At 36.4% G+C, this 19,851-nt stretch overlaps 2 protein-coding genes across 4 annotated transcripts; one reads left to right on the top strand and one right to left on the bottom strand.

Annotated features, from left to right (window-relative positions):
• Window positions 1-21: 21 nt before the first annotated feature.
• On the bottom strand, window positions 22-13,432 carry zgc:171929 (uncharacterized protein LOC100124596 homolog). 2 transcript variants are annotated; one of them, XM_027149980.2, is made up of 4 exons: window positions 12,883-13,432; window positions 1,943-2,175; window positions 1,254-1,434; window positions 22-1,172 (listed from the first exon to the last, which is right to left on the bottom strand). In XM_027149980.2, the coding sequence occupies exons 1-4, from the start codon at window positions 12,884-12,886 to the stop codon at window positions 862-864; spliced, it is 729 nt and encodes a 242-aa protein (XP_027005781.1). In that variant the 5' UTR covers window positions 12,887-13,432; the 3' UTR covers window positions 22-861. The 2 variants fall into 2 exon arrangements, with proteins under 2 accessions (XP_027005781.1, XP_027005772.1); XM_027149971.2 differs by lacking the exon at window positions 12,883-13,432 and adding an exon at window positions 2,956-4,082.
• vaspa (vasodilator stimulated phosphoprotein a) lies at window positions 7,783-19,043 on the top strand. Of its 2 annotated transcripts, XM_027149953.2 has the most exons (13): window positions 7,783-7,940; window positions 11,286-11,457; window positions 12,500-12,665; window positions 12,820-12,874; window positions 13,539-13,845; window positions 15,133-15,260; window positions 15,786-15,828; window positions 15,945-15,978; window positions 16,069-16,105; window positions 16,287-16,349; window positions 17,248-17,317; window positions 17,411-17,468; window positions 17,648-19,043. In XM_027149953.2, exons 1-13 carry the CDS (start codon window positions 7,936-7,938, stop codon window positions 17,683-17,685), a joined length of 1,176 nt encoding a protein of 391 aa, XP_027005754.1. In that variant the 5' UTR covers window positions 7,783-7,935; the 3' UTR covers window positions 17,686-19,043. The 2 variants fall into 2 exon arrangements, with proteins under 2 accessions (XP_027005754.1, XP_027005761.1); XM_027149960.2 differs by lacking the exon at window positions 16,287-16,349.
• The last annotated feature ends 808 nt before the right edge of the window (window positions 19,044-19,851 follow it).

The following is a 19,851-nucleotide window of genomic DNA, read 5'->3' as shown; positions in this document are numbered from 1 at the left end:
CAAAACTTCTCAAGAATTATGTTTATTAAAATACAAACATTATTAGCACATATAAAAATATTAACCAAGGTAAAGATTATATTAACTGTACAGCCATAACATACAGGCATGAACATGAACATACATCTTAAAAGTATGAGTATTAAAAGTTTTAAAGATGGAAAACAGTTGTAAGATCTGATATAAAACACAGACATTACCCGAATCATATATTCTATACACTGTCCACCTTTGCATATACTATATGCCCAATAGTTTGCAACACCTGACTGTCACACCAATACGTGGTTCTAATGGAAACTAAAGTTAGAAGCACACAATTGTATATGATGTGTTTAGAAGCTGTAGAATTGCAATTTCCCTTCACTGAAACTAAGAGGCCCAAACCTGTTCCATCTTAACAATGCCCCTGTGCTTAAAGCAAACTCCGTAAAGAAATGGTTTGCCAAAGTCGCTGCTGAAGGAACTTGAATATCTTGCACAGAACCCTGACCTCAAACCCACTGAACACCTTTTGTATGAACTGGAATCCTGAATGTGGCCCAGACCTCCTCCCCAATATCAGTATTGGCCCTCACTAATGCTCTAGTGGCTGAATGAGCACAAAACCCCACGGGTACTGTACACCTCAAATTCTTGGAGATAGCCTCCCTAGAATAGTGGAGGTTATTGTAATGGCAAGGAGAATTAAATCTTGCTTAAAAATGCACATTTGTGTATTCTGGTCAGGAGTTCAAAAATCTTTGGCCAAGCTGTGTATTTGAATAACATTGTGCTCTTGGGCCTACTGTACATGAGGTTACAAACTTGTGTGATCATGTATACAGCTTCAGCAGAGGCTCAGAGAAACTGTGTTGGGTTTCACATGTAAAATGCTGTGGTAGGGTACAGCATGAAGGGCGAGATGCGGGGCTGGGTGTGCGTCTCCTGCATGTGTTTGCGGTAGTATCTGCGCAGTGCAGGACTATCCGGATGCCTCTGACGCACGTGCATGAAGTACTCGTCTGGCCGACTGGAAGTGAAACCGCAGTCTTCACACACAAAGATCTTGGAGCGGCGCTGCCGGTATGCGTACTGCTGCCTCACGCCATGGATCTTGCGCAGATGAGACTCCAGTGAGCAGCGCTGAGTGAAGGCCTTCTCGCACAGCTCACACCTGTACGGCCTGATACCTGCACACAGGGGTGTGAGGGTAAGAAATGGAAGGCTTCTAGCAGATCTCTACAAGAAGTTGGTGTGTAGAGTGTCGTCACCTGTATGTGTGCGCATGTGCCTCTTCAGGTCAAAGGTGTCGTTGAAGCCTTTGCCACAGTACCTGCACGGGTGCCTCTTAATAAGGCTGTGGCACTTCAGGTGTCGCGTTAACATGCGCTGGAGTGGGAAAACTTTATGGCACACAGGACACTGGAAGTCTCCAGAGCTAGGAGTAGGAACCTGTGTACGACACAGGTGGAAAGCTGTTTCACAAGTTTCTTTTTCTTTTTTACAAAACATGTCTGCACTGAAACATAAAACGTAAACTATCTCTCTTTTGTGACAAAACGTAATATAACATAAAATTTTTAAATTTGTGAAAAACTTTAAATATGAAAAATGCATGGAAGAATTTTAGGAATGAACTGGCATAGATTGTTGTCTATTTAAAAAATAACCATTTTCACATGTAGTGTCCTAATATGAAATAATACTATAATAGTTACCGCATTCGTATGTATGTGTCCAGCTCGGAACAACTGAACTATTAACACTATGACGAATTAACACTATGCATATTTATATTACTTACCATGGTGTAATATACTAAAAATGTCTCTAAATGTCATTTTCAACAAACATTAAACACTACATTTTCTCTTATTTGCACACCTTCCAGTAGGAGGACCCTCAATTAAATAGCAAATAAATTAAATTACGTCTACCTGTATGGTGTGGATTAAGTTACCTTGGCTCTGGTGGCTGAGGCTGGGTCAGAAGGAGAAGCTGCCTGAAAGAGACTCTGAGGAGGCTGCTGAGAGTGGCAGTGTTCAGGACTCGCTGTTTCTGATTCATTACCGCTGGACGCGTATGCTGACTCTAGGTCAGTGCTGCTGGATGAGTTTATTGGCCCAGAAAGAACACTGTCTAATTCTGGCACTGACTGCAGACTGACAATGCCAGGTGCCTTTACTGTTACTGCTGGAACAATATGAATAAAAAACAAATCTGACATTTTGACTAATTAAACTTATTTCATTTTAAAAGCATATATTAATTAAATGCTAACTGACTTTACCGAATCTAATAGAAAACGTATATAATTACACAAATAATGAATGTAAGTCAGGACCTGGAGACAAGTCTTAAAAGATTTGAGGTACTTACTATGGTAATAGTGAATTAAATTTATACAGAATATGGGATTTATAATTTTTATAAACAGAAAGACAAACTGATATGTCATGTTTTTTTAATTCATGCTCATCAATACATGTTAAAAATGGTAGCATGTGGAAGAATGTTCTGAAACACTGTATGTAGCTTGGAATATGCAAAAAAAATTCAGGGCATGCAATGTGGAAATAATAGAAACATTGATCTGAATTTTCAATTAATTACAGAATAATACAGAACAAACCTCTTTGTTTGTAAAGTTGAAATGTGTTGGAATCTTGAATCATTTTATATTTATATTATTCTTTTTCTATTTATATATATTTTAACTGAATATCTAATCAGTTATCTGATTCCCGTTTGAGCTGTCCAAGTCTCTTGTGGGATGGCAATCATCACAAGATAAACATACCTATACAATGTAAAAGTGTTTCACATCTAAAGTTCTCTGATAATTAGGTTAATCATGATAACTGGGCCCAAACCACCAGTTTCAGTTCTGCTCACACGTTTCCTCAATTATCTTTAATTAACTTTTAATTAAAAAAATTTAGGGATGGTGGTTCTCTAAAACTACTGCATTACCTTCACTGATGTTATTGATCCAGGATGAGTTTTCAGCATCTCCCCATGTCCATTCACCACATACATCCCGCTTCCTCCTCACCAAAAATGAACGTGGCATCCTTGATTTTTCCTTGAGCCTCCTTTGGTTCAACCTAACGGCTTATGTTACTATACTTAAAATCTCTATTTAAACTTTAACTCAGCTCAAACTCTAACTGGAACTGCATTTACTCCAACACATCACCTTAAACCTCACAACCTCACCTCTACACAGACACTGTGATGACAGCTGATCTGTGCTCCCGTTTTCACTGTGATCCTCCTGCGTGTGTGTCTTCTAACCATCCCCCCCCACCCTATTCAGCGGTTAGAAAGCGCAAATCTCAGTGCTTATTTCCATACCTCTGGAGAGAGGCTATGGCAGCTGACACACCTGTGTGTGTGTGTGTGTGTGTGTGTGTGTGTGTGTGTGTGTGTGTGTGTGTGTGTGTGTGTGTGTGTGTGTGTGTGTGTGTGTGTGTGTGTGTGTTAACTGCTGCCCTGATGATTTTGCATGCCAGGTAGTGAGAATCTGGTCTCTTCATTCAACTGGTCCTTCCATGCAAATGGCCCACTGGCTCTGGAGGCATGGAGGGCACGGCCTGCCTAACAGGAGCACGCACAGCTTGGACTGCTAGTAAAATTTGGCTTTTATTTTTCATTCCATATAATTGTCTGCTGGGTTTGAATCACCTGGGCCCAGACAAAGGCTATTCAAATATCTCTTTTACTGTTTACTATCTGTTAACTACCCGGTTTAGAGAATTGAAAGAACGTCTCTCCCCAATTTACAGGTGGCTTTTTCTTTTGTTGCACATTAGAAAGAGTAAAAAGTCATTCTCGCCATGTCCGGGAGCATCATAAAACTTGAAAATGTTCACGTATTTAATGGATAAATGAATTGTATACATATTTGAATATGAATGAAATGGAATATGTTTACACACTATGGCTATATGTTATTCAGACATGAGCTCAGAGGGATGAGCGTTAGGCTTATTACACTGAGCTCTGACTGGCAAATATATCTGCTTGCATCATTGTCGTGTAGACTGTATGCAAACTGTTTCTCTGCCTCTTGGATAGCAGAAGATGAAGACTGAAAGTAGTCGAGTTTTCATGAACCGATAATCAATAATAAGTAATTAGTAAAATGAACTCCCTAGACCACAATTATACCTATTTCAAACGGGTAAAGTAGACTATTTCTTAATACATACTTTGACTAAGACATATATTTAACCATTATTGTAAACATACTGTAACACATTTCATCACTTTTTATACTAAATAAATAAATTATGCCTTTTTGTATGTTAAAAGTAAATATCTTACTATTTGCATCTTCCTTAAGTCAAATTTGCTTTACCTGCTGGGGCCTACTATTGTGTTTATTCATGGGTTATTAATTATTATTTAATTCAATTACATGAGGGCATCTTAAATAAAAGTCAGTCATTTATCAGGCATCGTTTAGGTTAAGCATAGCTACTATAACCTAAAGAGGTTTTTTTTAAAGGATTTAAACAAAATGACAGGACATCATTACTAAAACATTATTAAACACTGATTAATTTCTGATTAAGTCTGATTCAAATGTCCTCCTTAATGAATATTAAATGTTGTGTAGAATGTTCAGTCTTTGATGTCTCAGGCAAGAGCATACATTTTAACATTAGGCAGGAAAATATGTTTTGATTTTATATACAAACATATTTCCAGTGTTTTCACTAAATCAATTCCAAGTACACTAAGAATTCTTAAATTATTAAAGGGCAAAAGGATTTATTGGTAGGTACTATAGCTTATATAAGTAGAACAAGTCAAAAATTCCATAGACATAAACTATATTTATATAGCTGCTGTTTCTGTGCAGTTACTTTCCCTAAATGAACTATCGTTTTCTCCGTGCCTGTGAACAGTGGACTGGTGGCCTCTGTCTGAAATGCCACTGTATATGGTACAGTACACTCACTGGCATCTAGAGACGCTCTCTAACTGTATGCAAATTCACTCCTGACTTACTGCCCTCGCCCTCAGACAAACTAACACAGGCAGACTCATTATTTCTGCTATTGTATATGAAAGTAAAGTAGTGATTCGAATCATATGTTGTTGGAGGGTAAGAAGGCAAAATATAAGCTTTTTCATTCAAAATGCATATGAGATACTTCTTTTGTTCTACCAAGTGTACTTTGCAGAGCAAACATAAACACTCTGTAGTGAACATAGCAGTTTTGCATAGTTATTTGAACAGTGACCAGTGAGGGAGGGTGCCGTGTTTGACTTTTAAATGTTCCTATTCCTAATGTGAACCACACCCACGCAAGAAGAAAAGAACGTGGCGTCTTTTTGTTCACTACTAAGCACCAGGCAGAGTGAAAAGAGCTGTCTGTCAGACAAAAACAGTGTTGGCTGAATAACATAGGACTGTTGCACACTAACTTGGACTGTTATTTTCAGAATACCAGGGGAAAAGCTTTAAATGCGTTGAAGCACTTGTGTTTTTGCTTAGTGTTAAGTTACATTTTGGATTACATTAGTTTGAAGCTGAACAGTAGTCAGTTTTAAATATTAATATTCACTCTATATGCAATGTTTCTTTACTATCATTACTTGAACTAACCATCAAGTTACATGGCAACATACTTATTTACATGTAAAGACATTCACCTAATGGATCCAAAAGCCTCTATTCTTCAGAAAGCTTAGAGACAGAAAGAATAAATACTTTTTTTTCTAATCTGAATGTGTATATATCCTGTAATTAAAGCAATAAAAGACCATCCTACTGACAAAAGGTTGTACATGTAGACCTCACTTAAGCACCTTTTTGTGAAAAGAATAGTAGACTAAACATACTGAACAAACATAGAATTTACAAAATGAATGGACAGTGATGAATAGGATACAATTATATTCTTCAATAAGTTATTAGAATATAACTATCAACTATTTTTATATATTTATTTACAGTGACATCACTATAATTTGTGTTATTATATACCCTTATAAGATCCTGGTATTTGGATATTTGGGTATTATTCCTTTCCTTAAAACTTCGTCATATTGAAGCCACAGATCAATTTCCATAGTTCCATAGCGAGGTTATAACAAACAGTAATAATGAAGAGAAATTACACAAGATAGATTGTCATTTAGCAGAGTACTAGTACAAAGTCAACAAAAGGCAGTTATCCTCTAACCAAAGTTTCAAGTGCACAGAGACGATGAGGCGTCAGAATAGTACAAGTGACCTGCAAATGGCACCTTATCTACATTGCAAATTGAATTTAAGGCACGGGGAAAAAATCCCAGTTCAAATGGCACAAACGAGTGCGGGTATATGGTTTACAGTAATGAAAACATTACAATGCAGTGAGCAAGTAAACAAAGTGGAATGGAGGAAGTGCTGTGCAGTCTAATTAAGGTTGGTCCAAATGCAGAAGTAGCAGTGTGCACATCATGGTGCAAATGATTTCAAGAGCCTATTTATAATCAAAAGAATGTCTCATATAAGGCCACACATATAAGTGTTTTGTTCAAACTCTATTCATAATACACAGGACCTAAAAAATGGCCCATGAAATTGGCAATTTATACACATTTTATTTCTTATAACAATCACCGTTTTAGGCTAATATGGTGGTATTAATAATGCTTAAATTCACAAGTCATAATTTAATGCTTAAATTCACAATTTTTTTTGGGGGGGGGGGGGGGGGTCATTTTACCACCTGTGTGCCAATAAAGAGGCTTATGTTAGTGCAGTGTGAGCTCAGTGGTTATGATGTTAGAGTACTGAGCAGGAGGTTGTTAGTTTGAATCCCAGAGCCACCAAGCTGCCACTCCTGTTCCCCGGAATGAGGTCCTTAACAGTTGCTCAGCTGTATAAATGTAAGTTGCTCTGGATAAGGGTGTCAGTCAAATGCTGTATACTGTAGGGCCCAGTCAAGCCATGCTAGAGGCTCAAAGGGAACATGGTAAAGAATGGTGTGTGAGAAGAACATTCAAGTAGGTGACTTTCCTGTCAGCTTTTTTATGGTAGTAATTTTGGTAAATTTGCAGCTAGTGGGTTGTTTTGAAACTTGGTTGGTTTAGAATTGGTTCACTTCAAAAGCACAGCCCCAAGGATTAAGCAACATGATTGACAGGCAAATAAGCACCTCTTAGCCCTGGCTGATTGGGTGTTATTCTACATTTTATTTAAATGCCTGGGACACCACTGAGTTGTTTTTTTTAAATCATATACTGTATATATATATATCCCGCCTTTGACTTTTTTCAGTATAAAAGACACTAAACATTATGTTTCCTTCACCGTGGTTTCACCATCAATGGGGCAGGTTTTGGAACCTCTAGAACCTTGGAAGGGGCATGTGGTGTATGCCTTTAATTTGCTTTTAGAGTAGAGCTTCAATGGTACACCAGTGATCCTTTTTATTTACTGAACATGATTTATAACTGCAGGATACATACAAAAGATCCAAATCCTTGACGGTTCCAGTTCAACGTTAGGTTTATGTTGTAATACCACAAACGGCCACAAGAAGGCAGAGACTAGTTACACTTCTATTCCTTTAAACAATATACAGTAGAAATCAAATTTAATACATTTTGCATGTGTCGTTTTTTAAGCTTTGTGGTTTTTGTCCTTTCTAAACTATAGTACTAAACTATTTTGAGTTGAGTACTAGGCATTTTTTGCTATAAAATCAGCCTCATTTAAAGAAATTGCTGACGAAACCACGTGTATAAAGGATGAACGTTATTTCATGTCACTGCGGATGAAGCGTAAAGCTGATCTCAGATCAGATTCGTCATTCAAAACAGGAAATTGTGGCTTGTTCCGAACAGCCGTCGGAGAAGCGGATGCCTCAGAACGGTTTTTCTCTGATGCCGTTTATATAAATGTGGCTTGTTATTTGGTAACGAGAGTGACAAGATCATCTCGTAAAAATGAGGTAAGTCCAACATAACTTTGTCATGCACTATGTTTTGTGATATATGTTTTTATGTTTATGTGACTTTAGACTTTATAACGCGTGCTGCGTTCAGTGGCATAGATCTGAGTTCCTGGGTGTAAGAATGATATTTTTCTTACAAAACGGAAAGTTTTTTGTTGTATGAGACAGTTATATATGATATATAATACATATGTACATACATATATCATGAGACAGTGTTTCATTTTTATTGTATATACACGACTACATTAAACTTTAAAGGGGAGAATCGTCACTTACTGTTCACACTGCAAGTCTCAGTTATGTTGGACTCAATTCGGTTTAGTTTTATTTTAAGATCCATTGTCACAAAACTGCTTTAGAGAAATCCCTAATGAACAAGTCAGAACCCATAGCAGTGATTTAAAAAAAAAAAAAAAAAAGACTTGACATGAGGAAGAAAACTCGAGGGGAAATACGCTCAAATGGAAACCTATTCTTCTTCTTGGTGATTGCTGGAATTACAAATCATTACTGTTTTACAGCTGAATACTGTAAAGTCTAACAGTATTAAATGGGTTGAAATTGGGAATGAGTCCTGAGATGAGCACAGGACAATTGTTATGCTAGAAGCTATAGATCTTAGGTACAAATCTGTATGATCCGTAGAAGATTATGCACTAAAGAAAGATTAAGGCCTGTCTACAGCAGCAGAAGGTATATTACAAGTGCAGAAAGCTTCAAACCGAATTAGAGAACCAGGATGAATTAGGTAGGGGGAAAAAAGCAAATGTAGTAGCATTGAGTGAAGATCAGGCAGTACATGTAGAACTCTGAGACAGAACAGAATATTATGTGTGCTCTTCACCCTTCAGTGGTGTACAATGTAACTGAATGGATTCACTTTTTCCACACCCAGAGCAAATGACTCACTTCAGCAGATTTTTTAATCTGGCAACATCGTGCAAACCACATAGGGTTTGTTTATGGGATCATGTGCCTGATTTTAGAATGTTGGATCGATTTTAACAGTTTGTCCAACGCAGGCTTTGGAAACTGAAACAGCTATGTGATCTCAATTACATTAAACCTAACAATTTCCACCATAGTTTTGAGGAAGTGAGTACACATCCCCTGTGGTTAAAAAGCAAATGTCAGGTGTTAATTACTTTCTCACATTTTTTTATTTTTTATTGTGGTTTCTTATATAACATAGAACCTCATACATGCATGGATGCACCTACATAGACATACATACACAGGACTGAAATGAATTAAATGTTTGGACATACATTGTAAAAGTGAACGTAAATTCTCCTGCCCCTAAAACTCTCCTTTGAATGGTGTGTACGTAAATTTTGGAAACAGTTAAAAAAATAGCCGTGTCTTCTGTATTTACAAAGGTGTCTGTTGATCTTGAAGCTGTAGTAACAGAGCCAAGTAAGGATTAGTGAAAGCATAAAGAATAAATCAGAATAAGAACCAGGACTGACAAATATGTAAATACCTTTTGACATTAAATATCTATTAAACTATTACAATTCAAGCTAAAATATTTATTTTTAAATTTATTAAAAAAAAAAAAAAATTGTTATATTTGTGGCTTATATACTGCTAGTCAGGTCCAGATCTCTTAGAAATTGATCTGTTTAGGTTCATTTATTTTATATGTTTAAATATTGTGATCTGTAAATAAGAGAATATGCAATAGTGCAATTATAATGAAATAACTTACACCATTATATAGGTTTAATCGATTATAATTATTTCTGTCTCGTTATATTTCATTGTAAGATTGTGTGCATGTAGAAATAGATCTTTTATAACAGATCTAGAAAAATTCACAACTCAAAAGTTTAGCCTCAATGCAAGTCCGGCCTGTACTGTAAGCTTGGGTAGAATCGATTTCATTTAAGATACGACACACTCAGGCTAATAAAATAGACAGCAAGAACTGAGAAAACATCTCTACACCATCAAGACGCCACATAACCGACGTGTGTGAGAATGAAAATTTTAATAGTAATGCAAGTACATTGTAAGCTCTTTGTAAGTAATTGGAAAGCAAATGAACAAATTTTTCATCATATCACATATGAGAAATTACAGATAAAAAGACACCATTTTCATTGCTTCTGAATGTGTCGACAATCGTAGTCGTTACATGAAAGTAATAGCAACTACATAAAGCGGCCTATATTATAGAGTGTTCATTGTATTAATGTGATACCCTGTTTGTGATGCTACTTATTTGATTAATATTTTAATTGTTACAGTTGTAACTGCTTTTGCAACACCGCTATATAAAGATTGACAAACTATACAATAAAATAACAATACATTATAAAATCATACATTACAACTATGTTAATCATACCTTACAAATGTATATAACGATATATGTATATAAATGTAACTAGGTTCTTCAATAATCATGTAAATGGAAGGTGCTAGAGTAAGGCCAAAGACAGAGTAAGAGAGAGAGAGAGAGAGAGAGAGAGAGAGAGAGAGAGAGAGAGAGAGAGAGACAGACAGAGAGCGAGAGTGTGTGTGTGTGTGTGTGTGTATATGTGTGTGTGTGTGTGTGGGTGTCTATCTGTCTGTCTGTCTGTGTGTGTCTGTGTGTGTGAGCTTGCACGTAAATCAATCTGTAGTTATTGTCTGCAGTAAACCACAATTTCCTACTCTGCTGTCTGCTGGAAACCATTATAAAATAAACCAATAAAATCATTTTAATGTAGCTTATCTCGGTCGTGGCAAAAGAGGAAGTCTTTTGCACTGTAGAACTCTAAAGGAAGGCTTCAAACTTTCTGCATTTTTTTACTGCCATTATCGCTTGATGTCTCTGTCATGCACTACTCTCACCTCTCTTTCTAAAACAACACTTCCTATTAATTAACATCTCAGATCCTCTTTTAGCTTTGCTATGTCTAGATGGCCAATGTGGTTAACGACTAGAGCTAGCTAGTGCTTTATAGGAAACAGCACTTATTGATCGTGTGTGAAAGTATGCTTGCTCAAGTTTTAACTTTAGTCCTTTTTAGCCAGTGTTTTTTGTTCAGATGCGGACTGTCATGTTAGCGGAAGTCAGAAGGTGCAATATTATAGATGAGACAATTGCAGAGGAAGAGGGGAACATGCTTCCACTTCCTCCTATGTTTTTTCGACATGCTTTTAAGAGTACGATTCTAATGATTATAGCCTATGAGTCATTGTCCTTATCCAGGCCAACATAGATCACCAGTTACTAATTTTAGTGATAAATATTTTTTCAAAATGTAATGTTATTAACCTTACTGCCTACATTTGAAATAAGAGAACATTTGGTTCATAATTTCTCCACAATGTCTCCACTGTGCTTAGTGAGGTGAGCTTGTGCCATGCACGAGCTACTGTCATGCTGTATGATGATGCTGGAAAGCGCTGGATTCCTGCTGGCACTGGAGGTCAGTCTGTGAGCAGAGTGCACATCTACCAAAACCCTGCTAACAATGCCTACAGAGTGGTGGGCCGAAAACTGCAGGCTGACCAGCAGGTAATAATTGTGCCACAGCAATACACTGTGTCAGAACATCAGGTTCAGTTATTATATAGTTATATACACACATATGTGTGTGCATTTGTGTGTATGTATATACACACTAATGCACAAATATATCATATGCTTATCATATGTGGCTTATCATTTAGTAATAGTAATATTCTGTAATAATAAACAATAAATATAACATGACATTATAACATTAATTACATCAAGGTACACTTGTGTGCATCCACAGTACAATACACTGTCCCATTCCAAGTAATGGAGTATGATTGTTTTATATGAAGTGATTATAAATTTAAACCTATATACACAGTATGTCTTAAAATAATAAATAATGTTTGTATTATATTTTACATTGGTAAATAGGGTGGGTAAGAGCAAACTGTGGGCCTGGTGTATACACAGTGTAAGTGTAAAAATGTAGCTCTTTTTCTTCTTTTGTATTATCTGCCCTCTGTGAGATTCTGATTATAGTGCTTCTGAGAAACACAATAAGGTTTCACCTCCTCTTTTCAGTGGTCAGCAATGGAAGTTTATTATGCATGCATGAACAGCTTAAATTTTTAAATTTTCTAAACATCTTGAACCCCAGTTAAATCGGTGAATGACCTGGAGTACCTTATTGGCTAGAAGTTCTGTTTTCATTCTAACTGTTCTAAGCATAGTAAACATCTGCTTTCTAATTCTAACTTCTCATATAAGCACAAAGCACAGAACATCATCCACACACCATCACTGTATAATGGCAATACCTCTACATGGGTTTTCTAAATGGATTCACAAACTTCTAGGTTGTGATAAAACTACATATCCATTAAGCCCTTACATGCAGTACAGATATGATTTGCATTAAAGAAACTATAGACCAATGGTAAATGTATTTTCACTCCTAAATCCAGGTAAGCTGCACATATAAGAAATGCTATTCTCCTTAATCATTAGGAGTCCAATTTGCTGCACATGTGTGTGATCAGAACAAGTGATATAAGAATTTTAAATATGTTAAAGTTTTGCTATGTTTCCTTTTCAGGTTGTCATTAATTGCCCACTTATGAGAGGTATAAAATATAATCAGGCCACTCCAAATTTCCACCAGTGGCGAGATTCACGCCAGGTCTGGGGCCTAAATTTCAGCGGGAAAGATGAAGCTACTCTGTTTGCAAACACCATGATGCAGGCTCTAGATGTGCTCAATGGTAAGACAAATTCCAAAAATACTATTACCTCAGTAAATAAAGTACATTTAATCTAAAGTTACTATGTTTTTATTGACTAGGTCTGTTGGTTAGGCACGGTACTTTCCTGTGTTTAGCATTACATTAGTGCATTAAGAGAATGCTTGATTCACAGGTGCAGCTCCACCCCGGCCTCCATCAAATGGACCGAGTGTTGAAGAACAGCAAAGGTACTCACTCATCAGTGCAGTGCACACAGCGACCTTGACGCGACTCAACCATCACCACACACATTGACTCAGCACAGGGTTCCTGGATAAACATACATCAGCTGTTTACTTATTTAGCTGGAACACATACTGCATTTAATATCTGCATGAAATGACCTCATTCTAACTCTTTATATAAAAGATACATACCATATATATCTTAGAAATCAGATAGGCTAAAAAGAAACTCTGATGTTTATTTTTGTTCATGTTGTTGAGATCCAATTAAGTATGCATGAATATTATATATTGCATGAATATAATATATTGAATATATATATGTTCACCACAAAACAAAAGATCCTTTTGGCAATGTACATTGTGCATGTTCTGCCATATAGACATTTCTGTTAAGTGTTTTTTAAAAACTTTCAACTACTAATATGGAATATCAGTTTTAGGTTGGACTTTTTTTTTCAAATAAATTCAAGAATGCAATTTGAAAAATAAAAAAATTCTGTCAAACAATACAAGAGTAATTTAAACATTATTCAAGAAATGTTGATGGACTTATTTGACTAAAATAGGACATGGCTTTTGCCTTTAAATTCCCTAAATATTATGAACATTTGAATAGTTTCTACTCAGTCATGCCTCAACACAGCCTTTGCATTTTTCTCAATAGACTTCAAGAGCAGCAGGAAAGAGAAAGACAGGAACAGGAACGGCTAGAGAGGCAGAGACAGGCTCCACCAGCTGCAGCTCCTGCCCCTCCTCCAGTTCCAGCTGCAGCTCCTCCCCCTGGAGTTCCGCCTCCTCCTGGCCCTCCACCACCTCCTGGGCCTCCTCCGGCTCCTCCACCACCACCGTCTGGTGGGGCTCCACCTGCACCACCACCACCACCTTCAGGGGGAGGAGGAGGTGGTGGAATTGGTGGAGATGGAGGATTAGCATCAGCCCTCGCTGCGGCCAAACTCAGAAAAGTGTCCAAGGTAAGTAAATAAATACATAATACTCAATAATGTTGCAGATTTTGCTTCTAGGTAGTATATGCTTACAGTCTGTTGAGTCAGCAAGCATCATACCTTGTGGATGCATGAGGTATTTGTGTCACTGTTTCTAAGGTTTTGCATATGAATTTGGTGATTTTTGTTCCTCAAATCCCATGGCAGATGTTAAAAAGCTGCTAAAAACTGCTACAAAAGCAAGCACTATGTCCCCACAACCAAAGAAATCATGTCAGGTTTATTCACACATCAAGGCAACAATGATTGTGTTGTTGACATTAACTAACTAATATAAGGGAAGGCATCTGAAAAACTCTCCAGAGAAATGGTGCACCCAGAACTGGATCTTGCACCGTGACAATGCACCTGCACACACTGCATTGTCAACAAAGGAGTTTTTAACCAGAAACAATGTGGGTATCGCTTGATATATGCACTGCATATGAAAAGATTCAGCGTCAGCATTAAAACACATATCATTATGACATATATCACAGTGGAGGTCAAAATTAGAGAACAATTTATAAATACTTGATTTTTTTCAAAAACCTTCATTGCTCAAAATTTTTTTATATTAGTATGTTTTACTAAATAATCAAGGCATTTCAACAAATTCTTGTTCTTGTACTGGAAACCACAGTCGTCAAATTTAGAGAACAGTAACAATTGTAGCATGAAAGATTACAAATAAAATATTTGAGGGTTACAGCTGTCAAAGATGAACAGGAAGAGCAGGCTCTTGCTTTAGCACATCTGCAGACACAGGACATCACTAATTTCCGACACTGAGTTCACTGTGAATACTGTGTGTGATCTTGGTCCACTCTATAATAAAGATTAACAATATTTAAGGAAAAAGCAAATGTTAATAAATTGTTCTCTAATTTTGATTCATTTATTTTTTTAAGTCATGCAGATAAAGGTCAAGAGCTTTAGTTAATGTTACCATGGTATACCTGTGAATGGGAACCAGTTTGTCATCTTTTTTTTCATGCCATTATGTGTAAATTCTAGAGACTATTTCAGACTTTTCTGAAATAAGGTGATTAAGGTATTTCTATTCAAGTGGCTGGTGAGTGTATATACTGTATCCTGATCTTGGTAGAAAATGTCCAGGGCTAAAGAATGTCATAGATTATATAGCTTGCAACAGGTCTAATATATGGCATAGCAGTAACGGTATGGAGAGTGGTAAAAAAATGTTAACTTGGCAGTAATAAGATTCAATATGTTGTAATGGAGCTAATGGACACCTCTCCCATGGGCATGTAGGATGAGAGTGGATCTGCTGCTCCAGCACCGAAAGAGAGCAGCCAGAGCTCTGGCGGAGGAGGAGGAGGTGGTGGTGGAGGTGGAGGAGGAGGGTTAATGGGTGAGATGAGTAAACTTCTCGCAAAAAGGTTTGTACAACGTAAACTCATTATTAATAGGTCCATATTTAGAATATAATAGCCTCTATTTTTAAAATAATACTGCAAGCGTAATCCTATATAGGGTTTGGCTAGAAAGATCTTAAAGAAGTGTGCTTGGGCATGTTACACTGAAACCCAATCAGTACACAAGCAGATCACCAGCAGTTTTTTTTATACAATTATATAGATATAAGATTATATACAGTTAGCTTTCACTTTTGGATATCAGTCAGTATTATAGTGGCTATATGTCATCAGCTGGACAGCACTGGTTACATCAAATTTGTTTTCTAACCTGTCTGTAAGTTTTAGACTTGCAGTATGTATATTGTATGTTATTTGGGGTCTCAAGAACATGAAGCCTAGAATAGACATGCAAGCTTTTTTAATTTTTAAAGCCTAGTCCAGAACCCTTAGTAAAAAAAATGAGAGAGAGAAATAGGTCTACACTACAATTGTAATATGAAAATTGTTTGTGCCCTGCTAAGATATTTTTGTATTCTTCCTTTATAGGCGCAAGGCTACAGATAGCCCAGTGGTGAAAAAAGAAGATAATGTAATTTTCCTATAAATAACCCAGAATGGTTTCAGTACACAGTCATGTGAATAGAGATAAGCTCAGTTATAGTGTATACAGTGCTGTAGGGAAATTAATTCTGTTTTTTCTTACAGGACAATTCAGCTTCCTCAGACACCAAGTCAGAAGGTCAGAGTAGTAACAAGACTTAAAATCTTAATATGTTCTACGATCCCAATTCCCTTTCTAATAATGTTTGTAATCTCTCATTTCCCCCAGTTTGCAAGCCTTGGGAGAAGTCTAGTACTCTTCCGCGGTAAAGTTGTCATATTCACCTTTTACCACCCCGTTTCACAACTTAAAGTGTATTGAGTAATGAGAAACACAGTTAGAGAATGTAGATACAAGAGCAGATAAAGAAAAAACACAGATCATTACAGTTAAAATAAAATATTTCTGTGTGAACTGGAATAAATAGTTCTATTTATTTCATACAGAAGTAATTCTGGCCCTAAGGGTCTTGATAAAAGCCCTGCTCCAGCATCAGCTACATTAAACAGGTATAGCTACTCTACAGATACAGCTGCAGTCTTTCTCTCTCTCTCTCTCTCTCTCTCTCTCTCTCTCTCTCTCTCTCTCTCTCTCTCTCTCTCTCTCTCTCTCTCTCTCTCTCTCTCTCTACCCCTCTCTCTTTCTCTTTTTCTTTGTGTGTGCAGAAGGAGTGGTGCTTTTTCTCCAGCAAGCTAAATGCTTAGAATCATTTCATTTCTATGCTTCAGTATAACTTGATCTGGTCTCTGTGTCTTAAAAACTTTCAAGGGTTGTTTGTGCTTTGAGCTGTGCTTTGTTTGTGCTTTGAGTCTGGCTAAATTTGATAACAAAGTTAAATGTAAGGACTAGTAGACAAAGCAAATGAGTCATTCTAACCACTCATTGTTTTATGTTATTGTCTGTGCATACCGTTGTCATGTCTGGAATCTCATATATTGATTACTTTGCATAAAACAGGAAGTCTCTGGAATATAGTTTTGTCTCTGCAGCTAAATCATTACTGTAAAAGGAATATTACAACCTAATCCAATTTATTAACCACATCTGTAGAGTATGGCTGACTGGACAATTTTACATTTGCCTATATTGAGTAAGCATGGAAACCTATATACAATAAACTCATAACAAAAGATTCATCTGGGGATGTAAACAACTTTTTACTCTTTTCTCAGCACAGGACAATACAGTATGTCAAAATTCTTCTTTGTACACTAGAAATAGGAAAAGTTTAAAAAACAAAAAACAAACAAACAAAAAAAACACAGTGATATTGACCCTAACTCTTTGGAGCTACCGCAGATTCTGCAATGATTATACAAGCCACATTTTGGTATGGCTGTGAACTACAGTAAATATTCAGCATATGCACAGAGTGACTCATCTGACATCATTTTATTTTCTTACCAGGCAAAGGCCAGGAAGTAATGTGAGTGACACATCTGTCAAAGAGAGCATGGATATGGAGAAATTAAAGCAGGTCAGATAATATATAATTGCTACCGTCTGGATTAATTATAGATGAGGCCCATTGATACCTTATTTTTCATTTGCTGATTTTGCCTTGTTACAGGAAATCCTGGAGGAGGTGCGCAAGGAACTGCAGAAAGTGAAGGATGAAATTATTGGAGGTCTGTTCTTTAACTCAGAATTTCTTCTTCTGTAAAGCATATTACATACTAACTTTATTCACTTTAAAGTCCTCAGAACTCATTAGACATTTACACGTATATAAATACATTAATTTGCCTTATCTTCTCTGAATAATTAAGGTTCATTGCTTTGACCACTGGTTTTCTTTTACCCACAGCATTTATAGAAGAGTTGCAGAAGAGAGGCGCCCCCTAGCGTTTCAGAGATTACACAGCGTCTGCTTTGCAATGCAATAAAAAGTCTAAAAAGTGTTGCACACACATTTATTTATGCAAATTCTTACAAAAAGGTTTTTCTTTTCTTTTTTGCCACCTAGACCTCACCATGCTGATGCCTCATATTTACATATGGATGATAAATGAAAGAAAAAACATCCTCTTGTGTCTCAATAAGATGTTGAGTGACCATAAACTGCCATAATAGTTTTGGTGCACCACAGCACAGATCAGTTCTCTGGAAATGCACCGAAGGATAAACGAAATTCTTTAAGTGGACTTAATCTGTTTCTTAAACAATAACAGAGATTGTTTCTATCTTTAATTTGTCACCTTTCTACAAATTTCTCTTATTATTCTATATGACCTTTTCCTATTTTTACAACTGTCTCTTTTTCTGAGGTTTTCATATACATCTCTATACATGATTATCATCAACGAGGTAAATTATTCCTGTAATACATCATAAATCCAGTGGATCCATCGTAGCTTTTCAGTGAAGTGTTAATAAGCAACATAACTGAAATGACAAGCAAAAGGTTACTCAGCATTCTTGATTATTACATTACGTTATTGTGTTATTTTCTTCAGTTGTTATGTTAACTAAAAATAATAATGAAGGTCATTGTAATGCAAAATTTACAGTAAACTTTTATCCAATTAGTGTTATACACAATATGTGTAATGAAGTACTTTTGCTATTTTAATGGTGGGTGAATGTCATCTTGCTGATTTTTTTTTTTTTGCCTCAGGGATTGGAAGATTCTATTATATATGTGTATATTTACACATTTTATTTTCATTTAGAAATTTATTTGTTGCTCATGCTACTGCTGTTTGCATTTTGTGGTTTTATATGCCTTAGTGTTTTTAAGTTTTCCCTTGTACTGTGATTAGTGTTTCAAAAGTGGCTTGAATTCAAACTTTAGTAATATTATTGTTCAGTGGTACTGTTCACCAACTTATTATTTCAGGGGTTTTTAAATACAATTTATACTATTTTGGGTTTCTTTTTTCCTCTGTATTTTTACCCATTTCAGTTAGCTTTTTTATTATGCATTAGATTAACCTACAATTTAGGTGCACTATACACAATACAGGTGCAATATTCTCTAGTTCATCTTTCTTTAGGCACATTAGGTTAAGATACAAATTATGCATTTCTGTCTGCCATGTATTCAGTATTAGCACTTATTTTGTTTAGATGTTAGAGTTTTTTGGCACTATTCTGATTGAAAAGGGACTAGTAGGAAATTTATCTCAAGATCAACAGACTTGAGTTTTTGTATGCGCAATTCACTCTTGCCTTATCCTAATAAACAGTGTGTTTTATCATTACTTGCACCCAATGGCGAAAGTTTGATTTTGACATTGGTGGGGACATAATTTATTTGACATTGGTGGGGACATAATTTATTTGACATTGGTGGGAACAACATTCCCCGTATTTTGTCCATACAACTGTTGTTATAAGAATACTTTCTTCCTCACATAACGGTAACCTGCATAATCACGTTGCATATTGCTTCATACAACGGAATATAGCTGCAGCCGACCTAAACACAATAGCGAGAAAGACAACGCCAATCAAACAGCGACGTGGGTTAGAGAGGCAGGACTCAAAAAAAAAAAAAAAAAAAAAAAAAGCACAGGCCAATCATTTTAGGGAGGTGAGTTACAGAATCCGCCTGATTCATTGCAGGGATAAATCTGTTAACCGTTTGTGTTCCACAAGTTGCACTATTTTTTACAGAACGCAGTTGTAAAATATTCTCATCTTATATGATTCCTGGATAAATGTTAAATTAAATAAGTAAAAAAGCACAAGACACAGACGGATATCACTGGTTATGTGAAATATATCTAGGCTTGGTTGAATTATTGCTAGGGACAATTGAGTGTTCCCTGGATATTGGTAGGGACATGTCCCTACCCAAATCGACGCCCTTGCTTGCACCAGTTATATGAGTTTGATTATACACCTCAGCTTGTAGCTGTGACAAGTTCCTGTTCTTTTACAGTTACTCATGTGCCAAAACTGATAACCCTTTTCTTCTGAGGTTCTGATGGTTGGTTTACAAAAGCAGTAAATCTATAGCACACCTAAGGACAGGCAGTAAAAAACAAAAAAGGTGAGGGATGATTG

This window comes from Tachysurus fulvidraco, chromosome 20, assembly GCF_022655615.1.
Source record: "Tachysurus fulvidraco isolate hzauxx_2018 chromosome 20, HZAU_PFXX_2.0, whole genome shotgun sequence".
Classification (NCBI taxonomy): Eukaryota; Metazoa; Chordata; class Actinopteri; order Siluriformes; family Bagridae; genus Tachysurus; species Tachysurus fulvidraco.
Note: the sequence above shows the minus strand (reverse complement) of the source record. Positions and strands in the feature narration are given on the sequence as shown.

Bases quoted from the DNA above. Each gene is read 5' to 3' on its own strand.
- zgc:171929 (XM_027149971.2), bottom strand. From the start codon at position 3,055: ATGCCACGTTCATTTTTGGTGAGGAGGAAGCGGGATGTATGTGGTGAA. The intron at 2,176-2,955 runs GTAATGCAGTAG...ATATTGTTCCAG, and splicing joins GATCAATAACATCAGTGAAG to CAGTAACAGTAAAGGCACCT. The intron at 1,435-1,942 runs GTAACTTAATCC...TGTCGTACACAG, and splicing joins CCTCAGCCACCAGAGCCAAG to GTTCCTACTCCTAGCTCTGG.
- vaspa (XM_027149953.2), top strand. The intron at 16,350-17,247 runs GTATAGCTACTC...TTTTCTTACCAG, and splicing joins GCATCAGCTACATTAAACAG to GCAAAGGCCAGGAAGTAATG. The intron at 17,469-17,647 runs GTCTGTTCTTTA...TTTTACCCACAG, and splicing joins GAAGGATGAAATTATTGGAG to CATTTATAGAAGAGTTGCAG.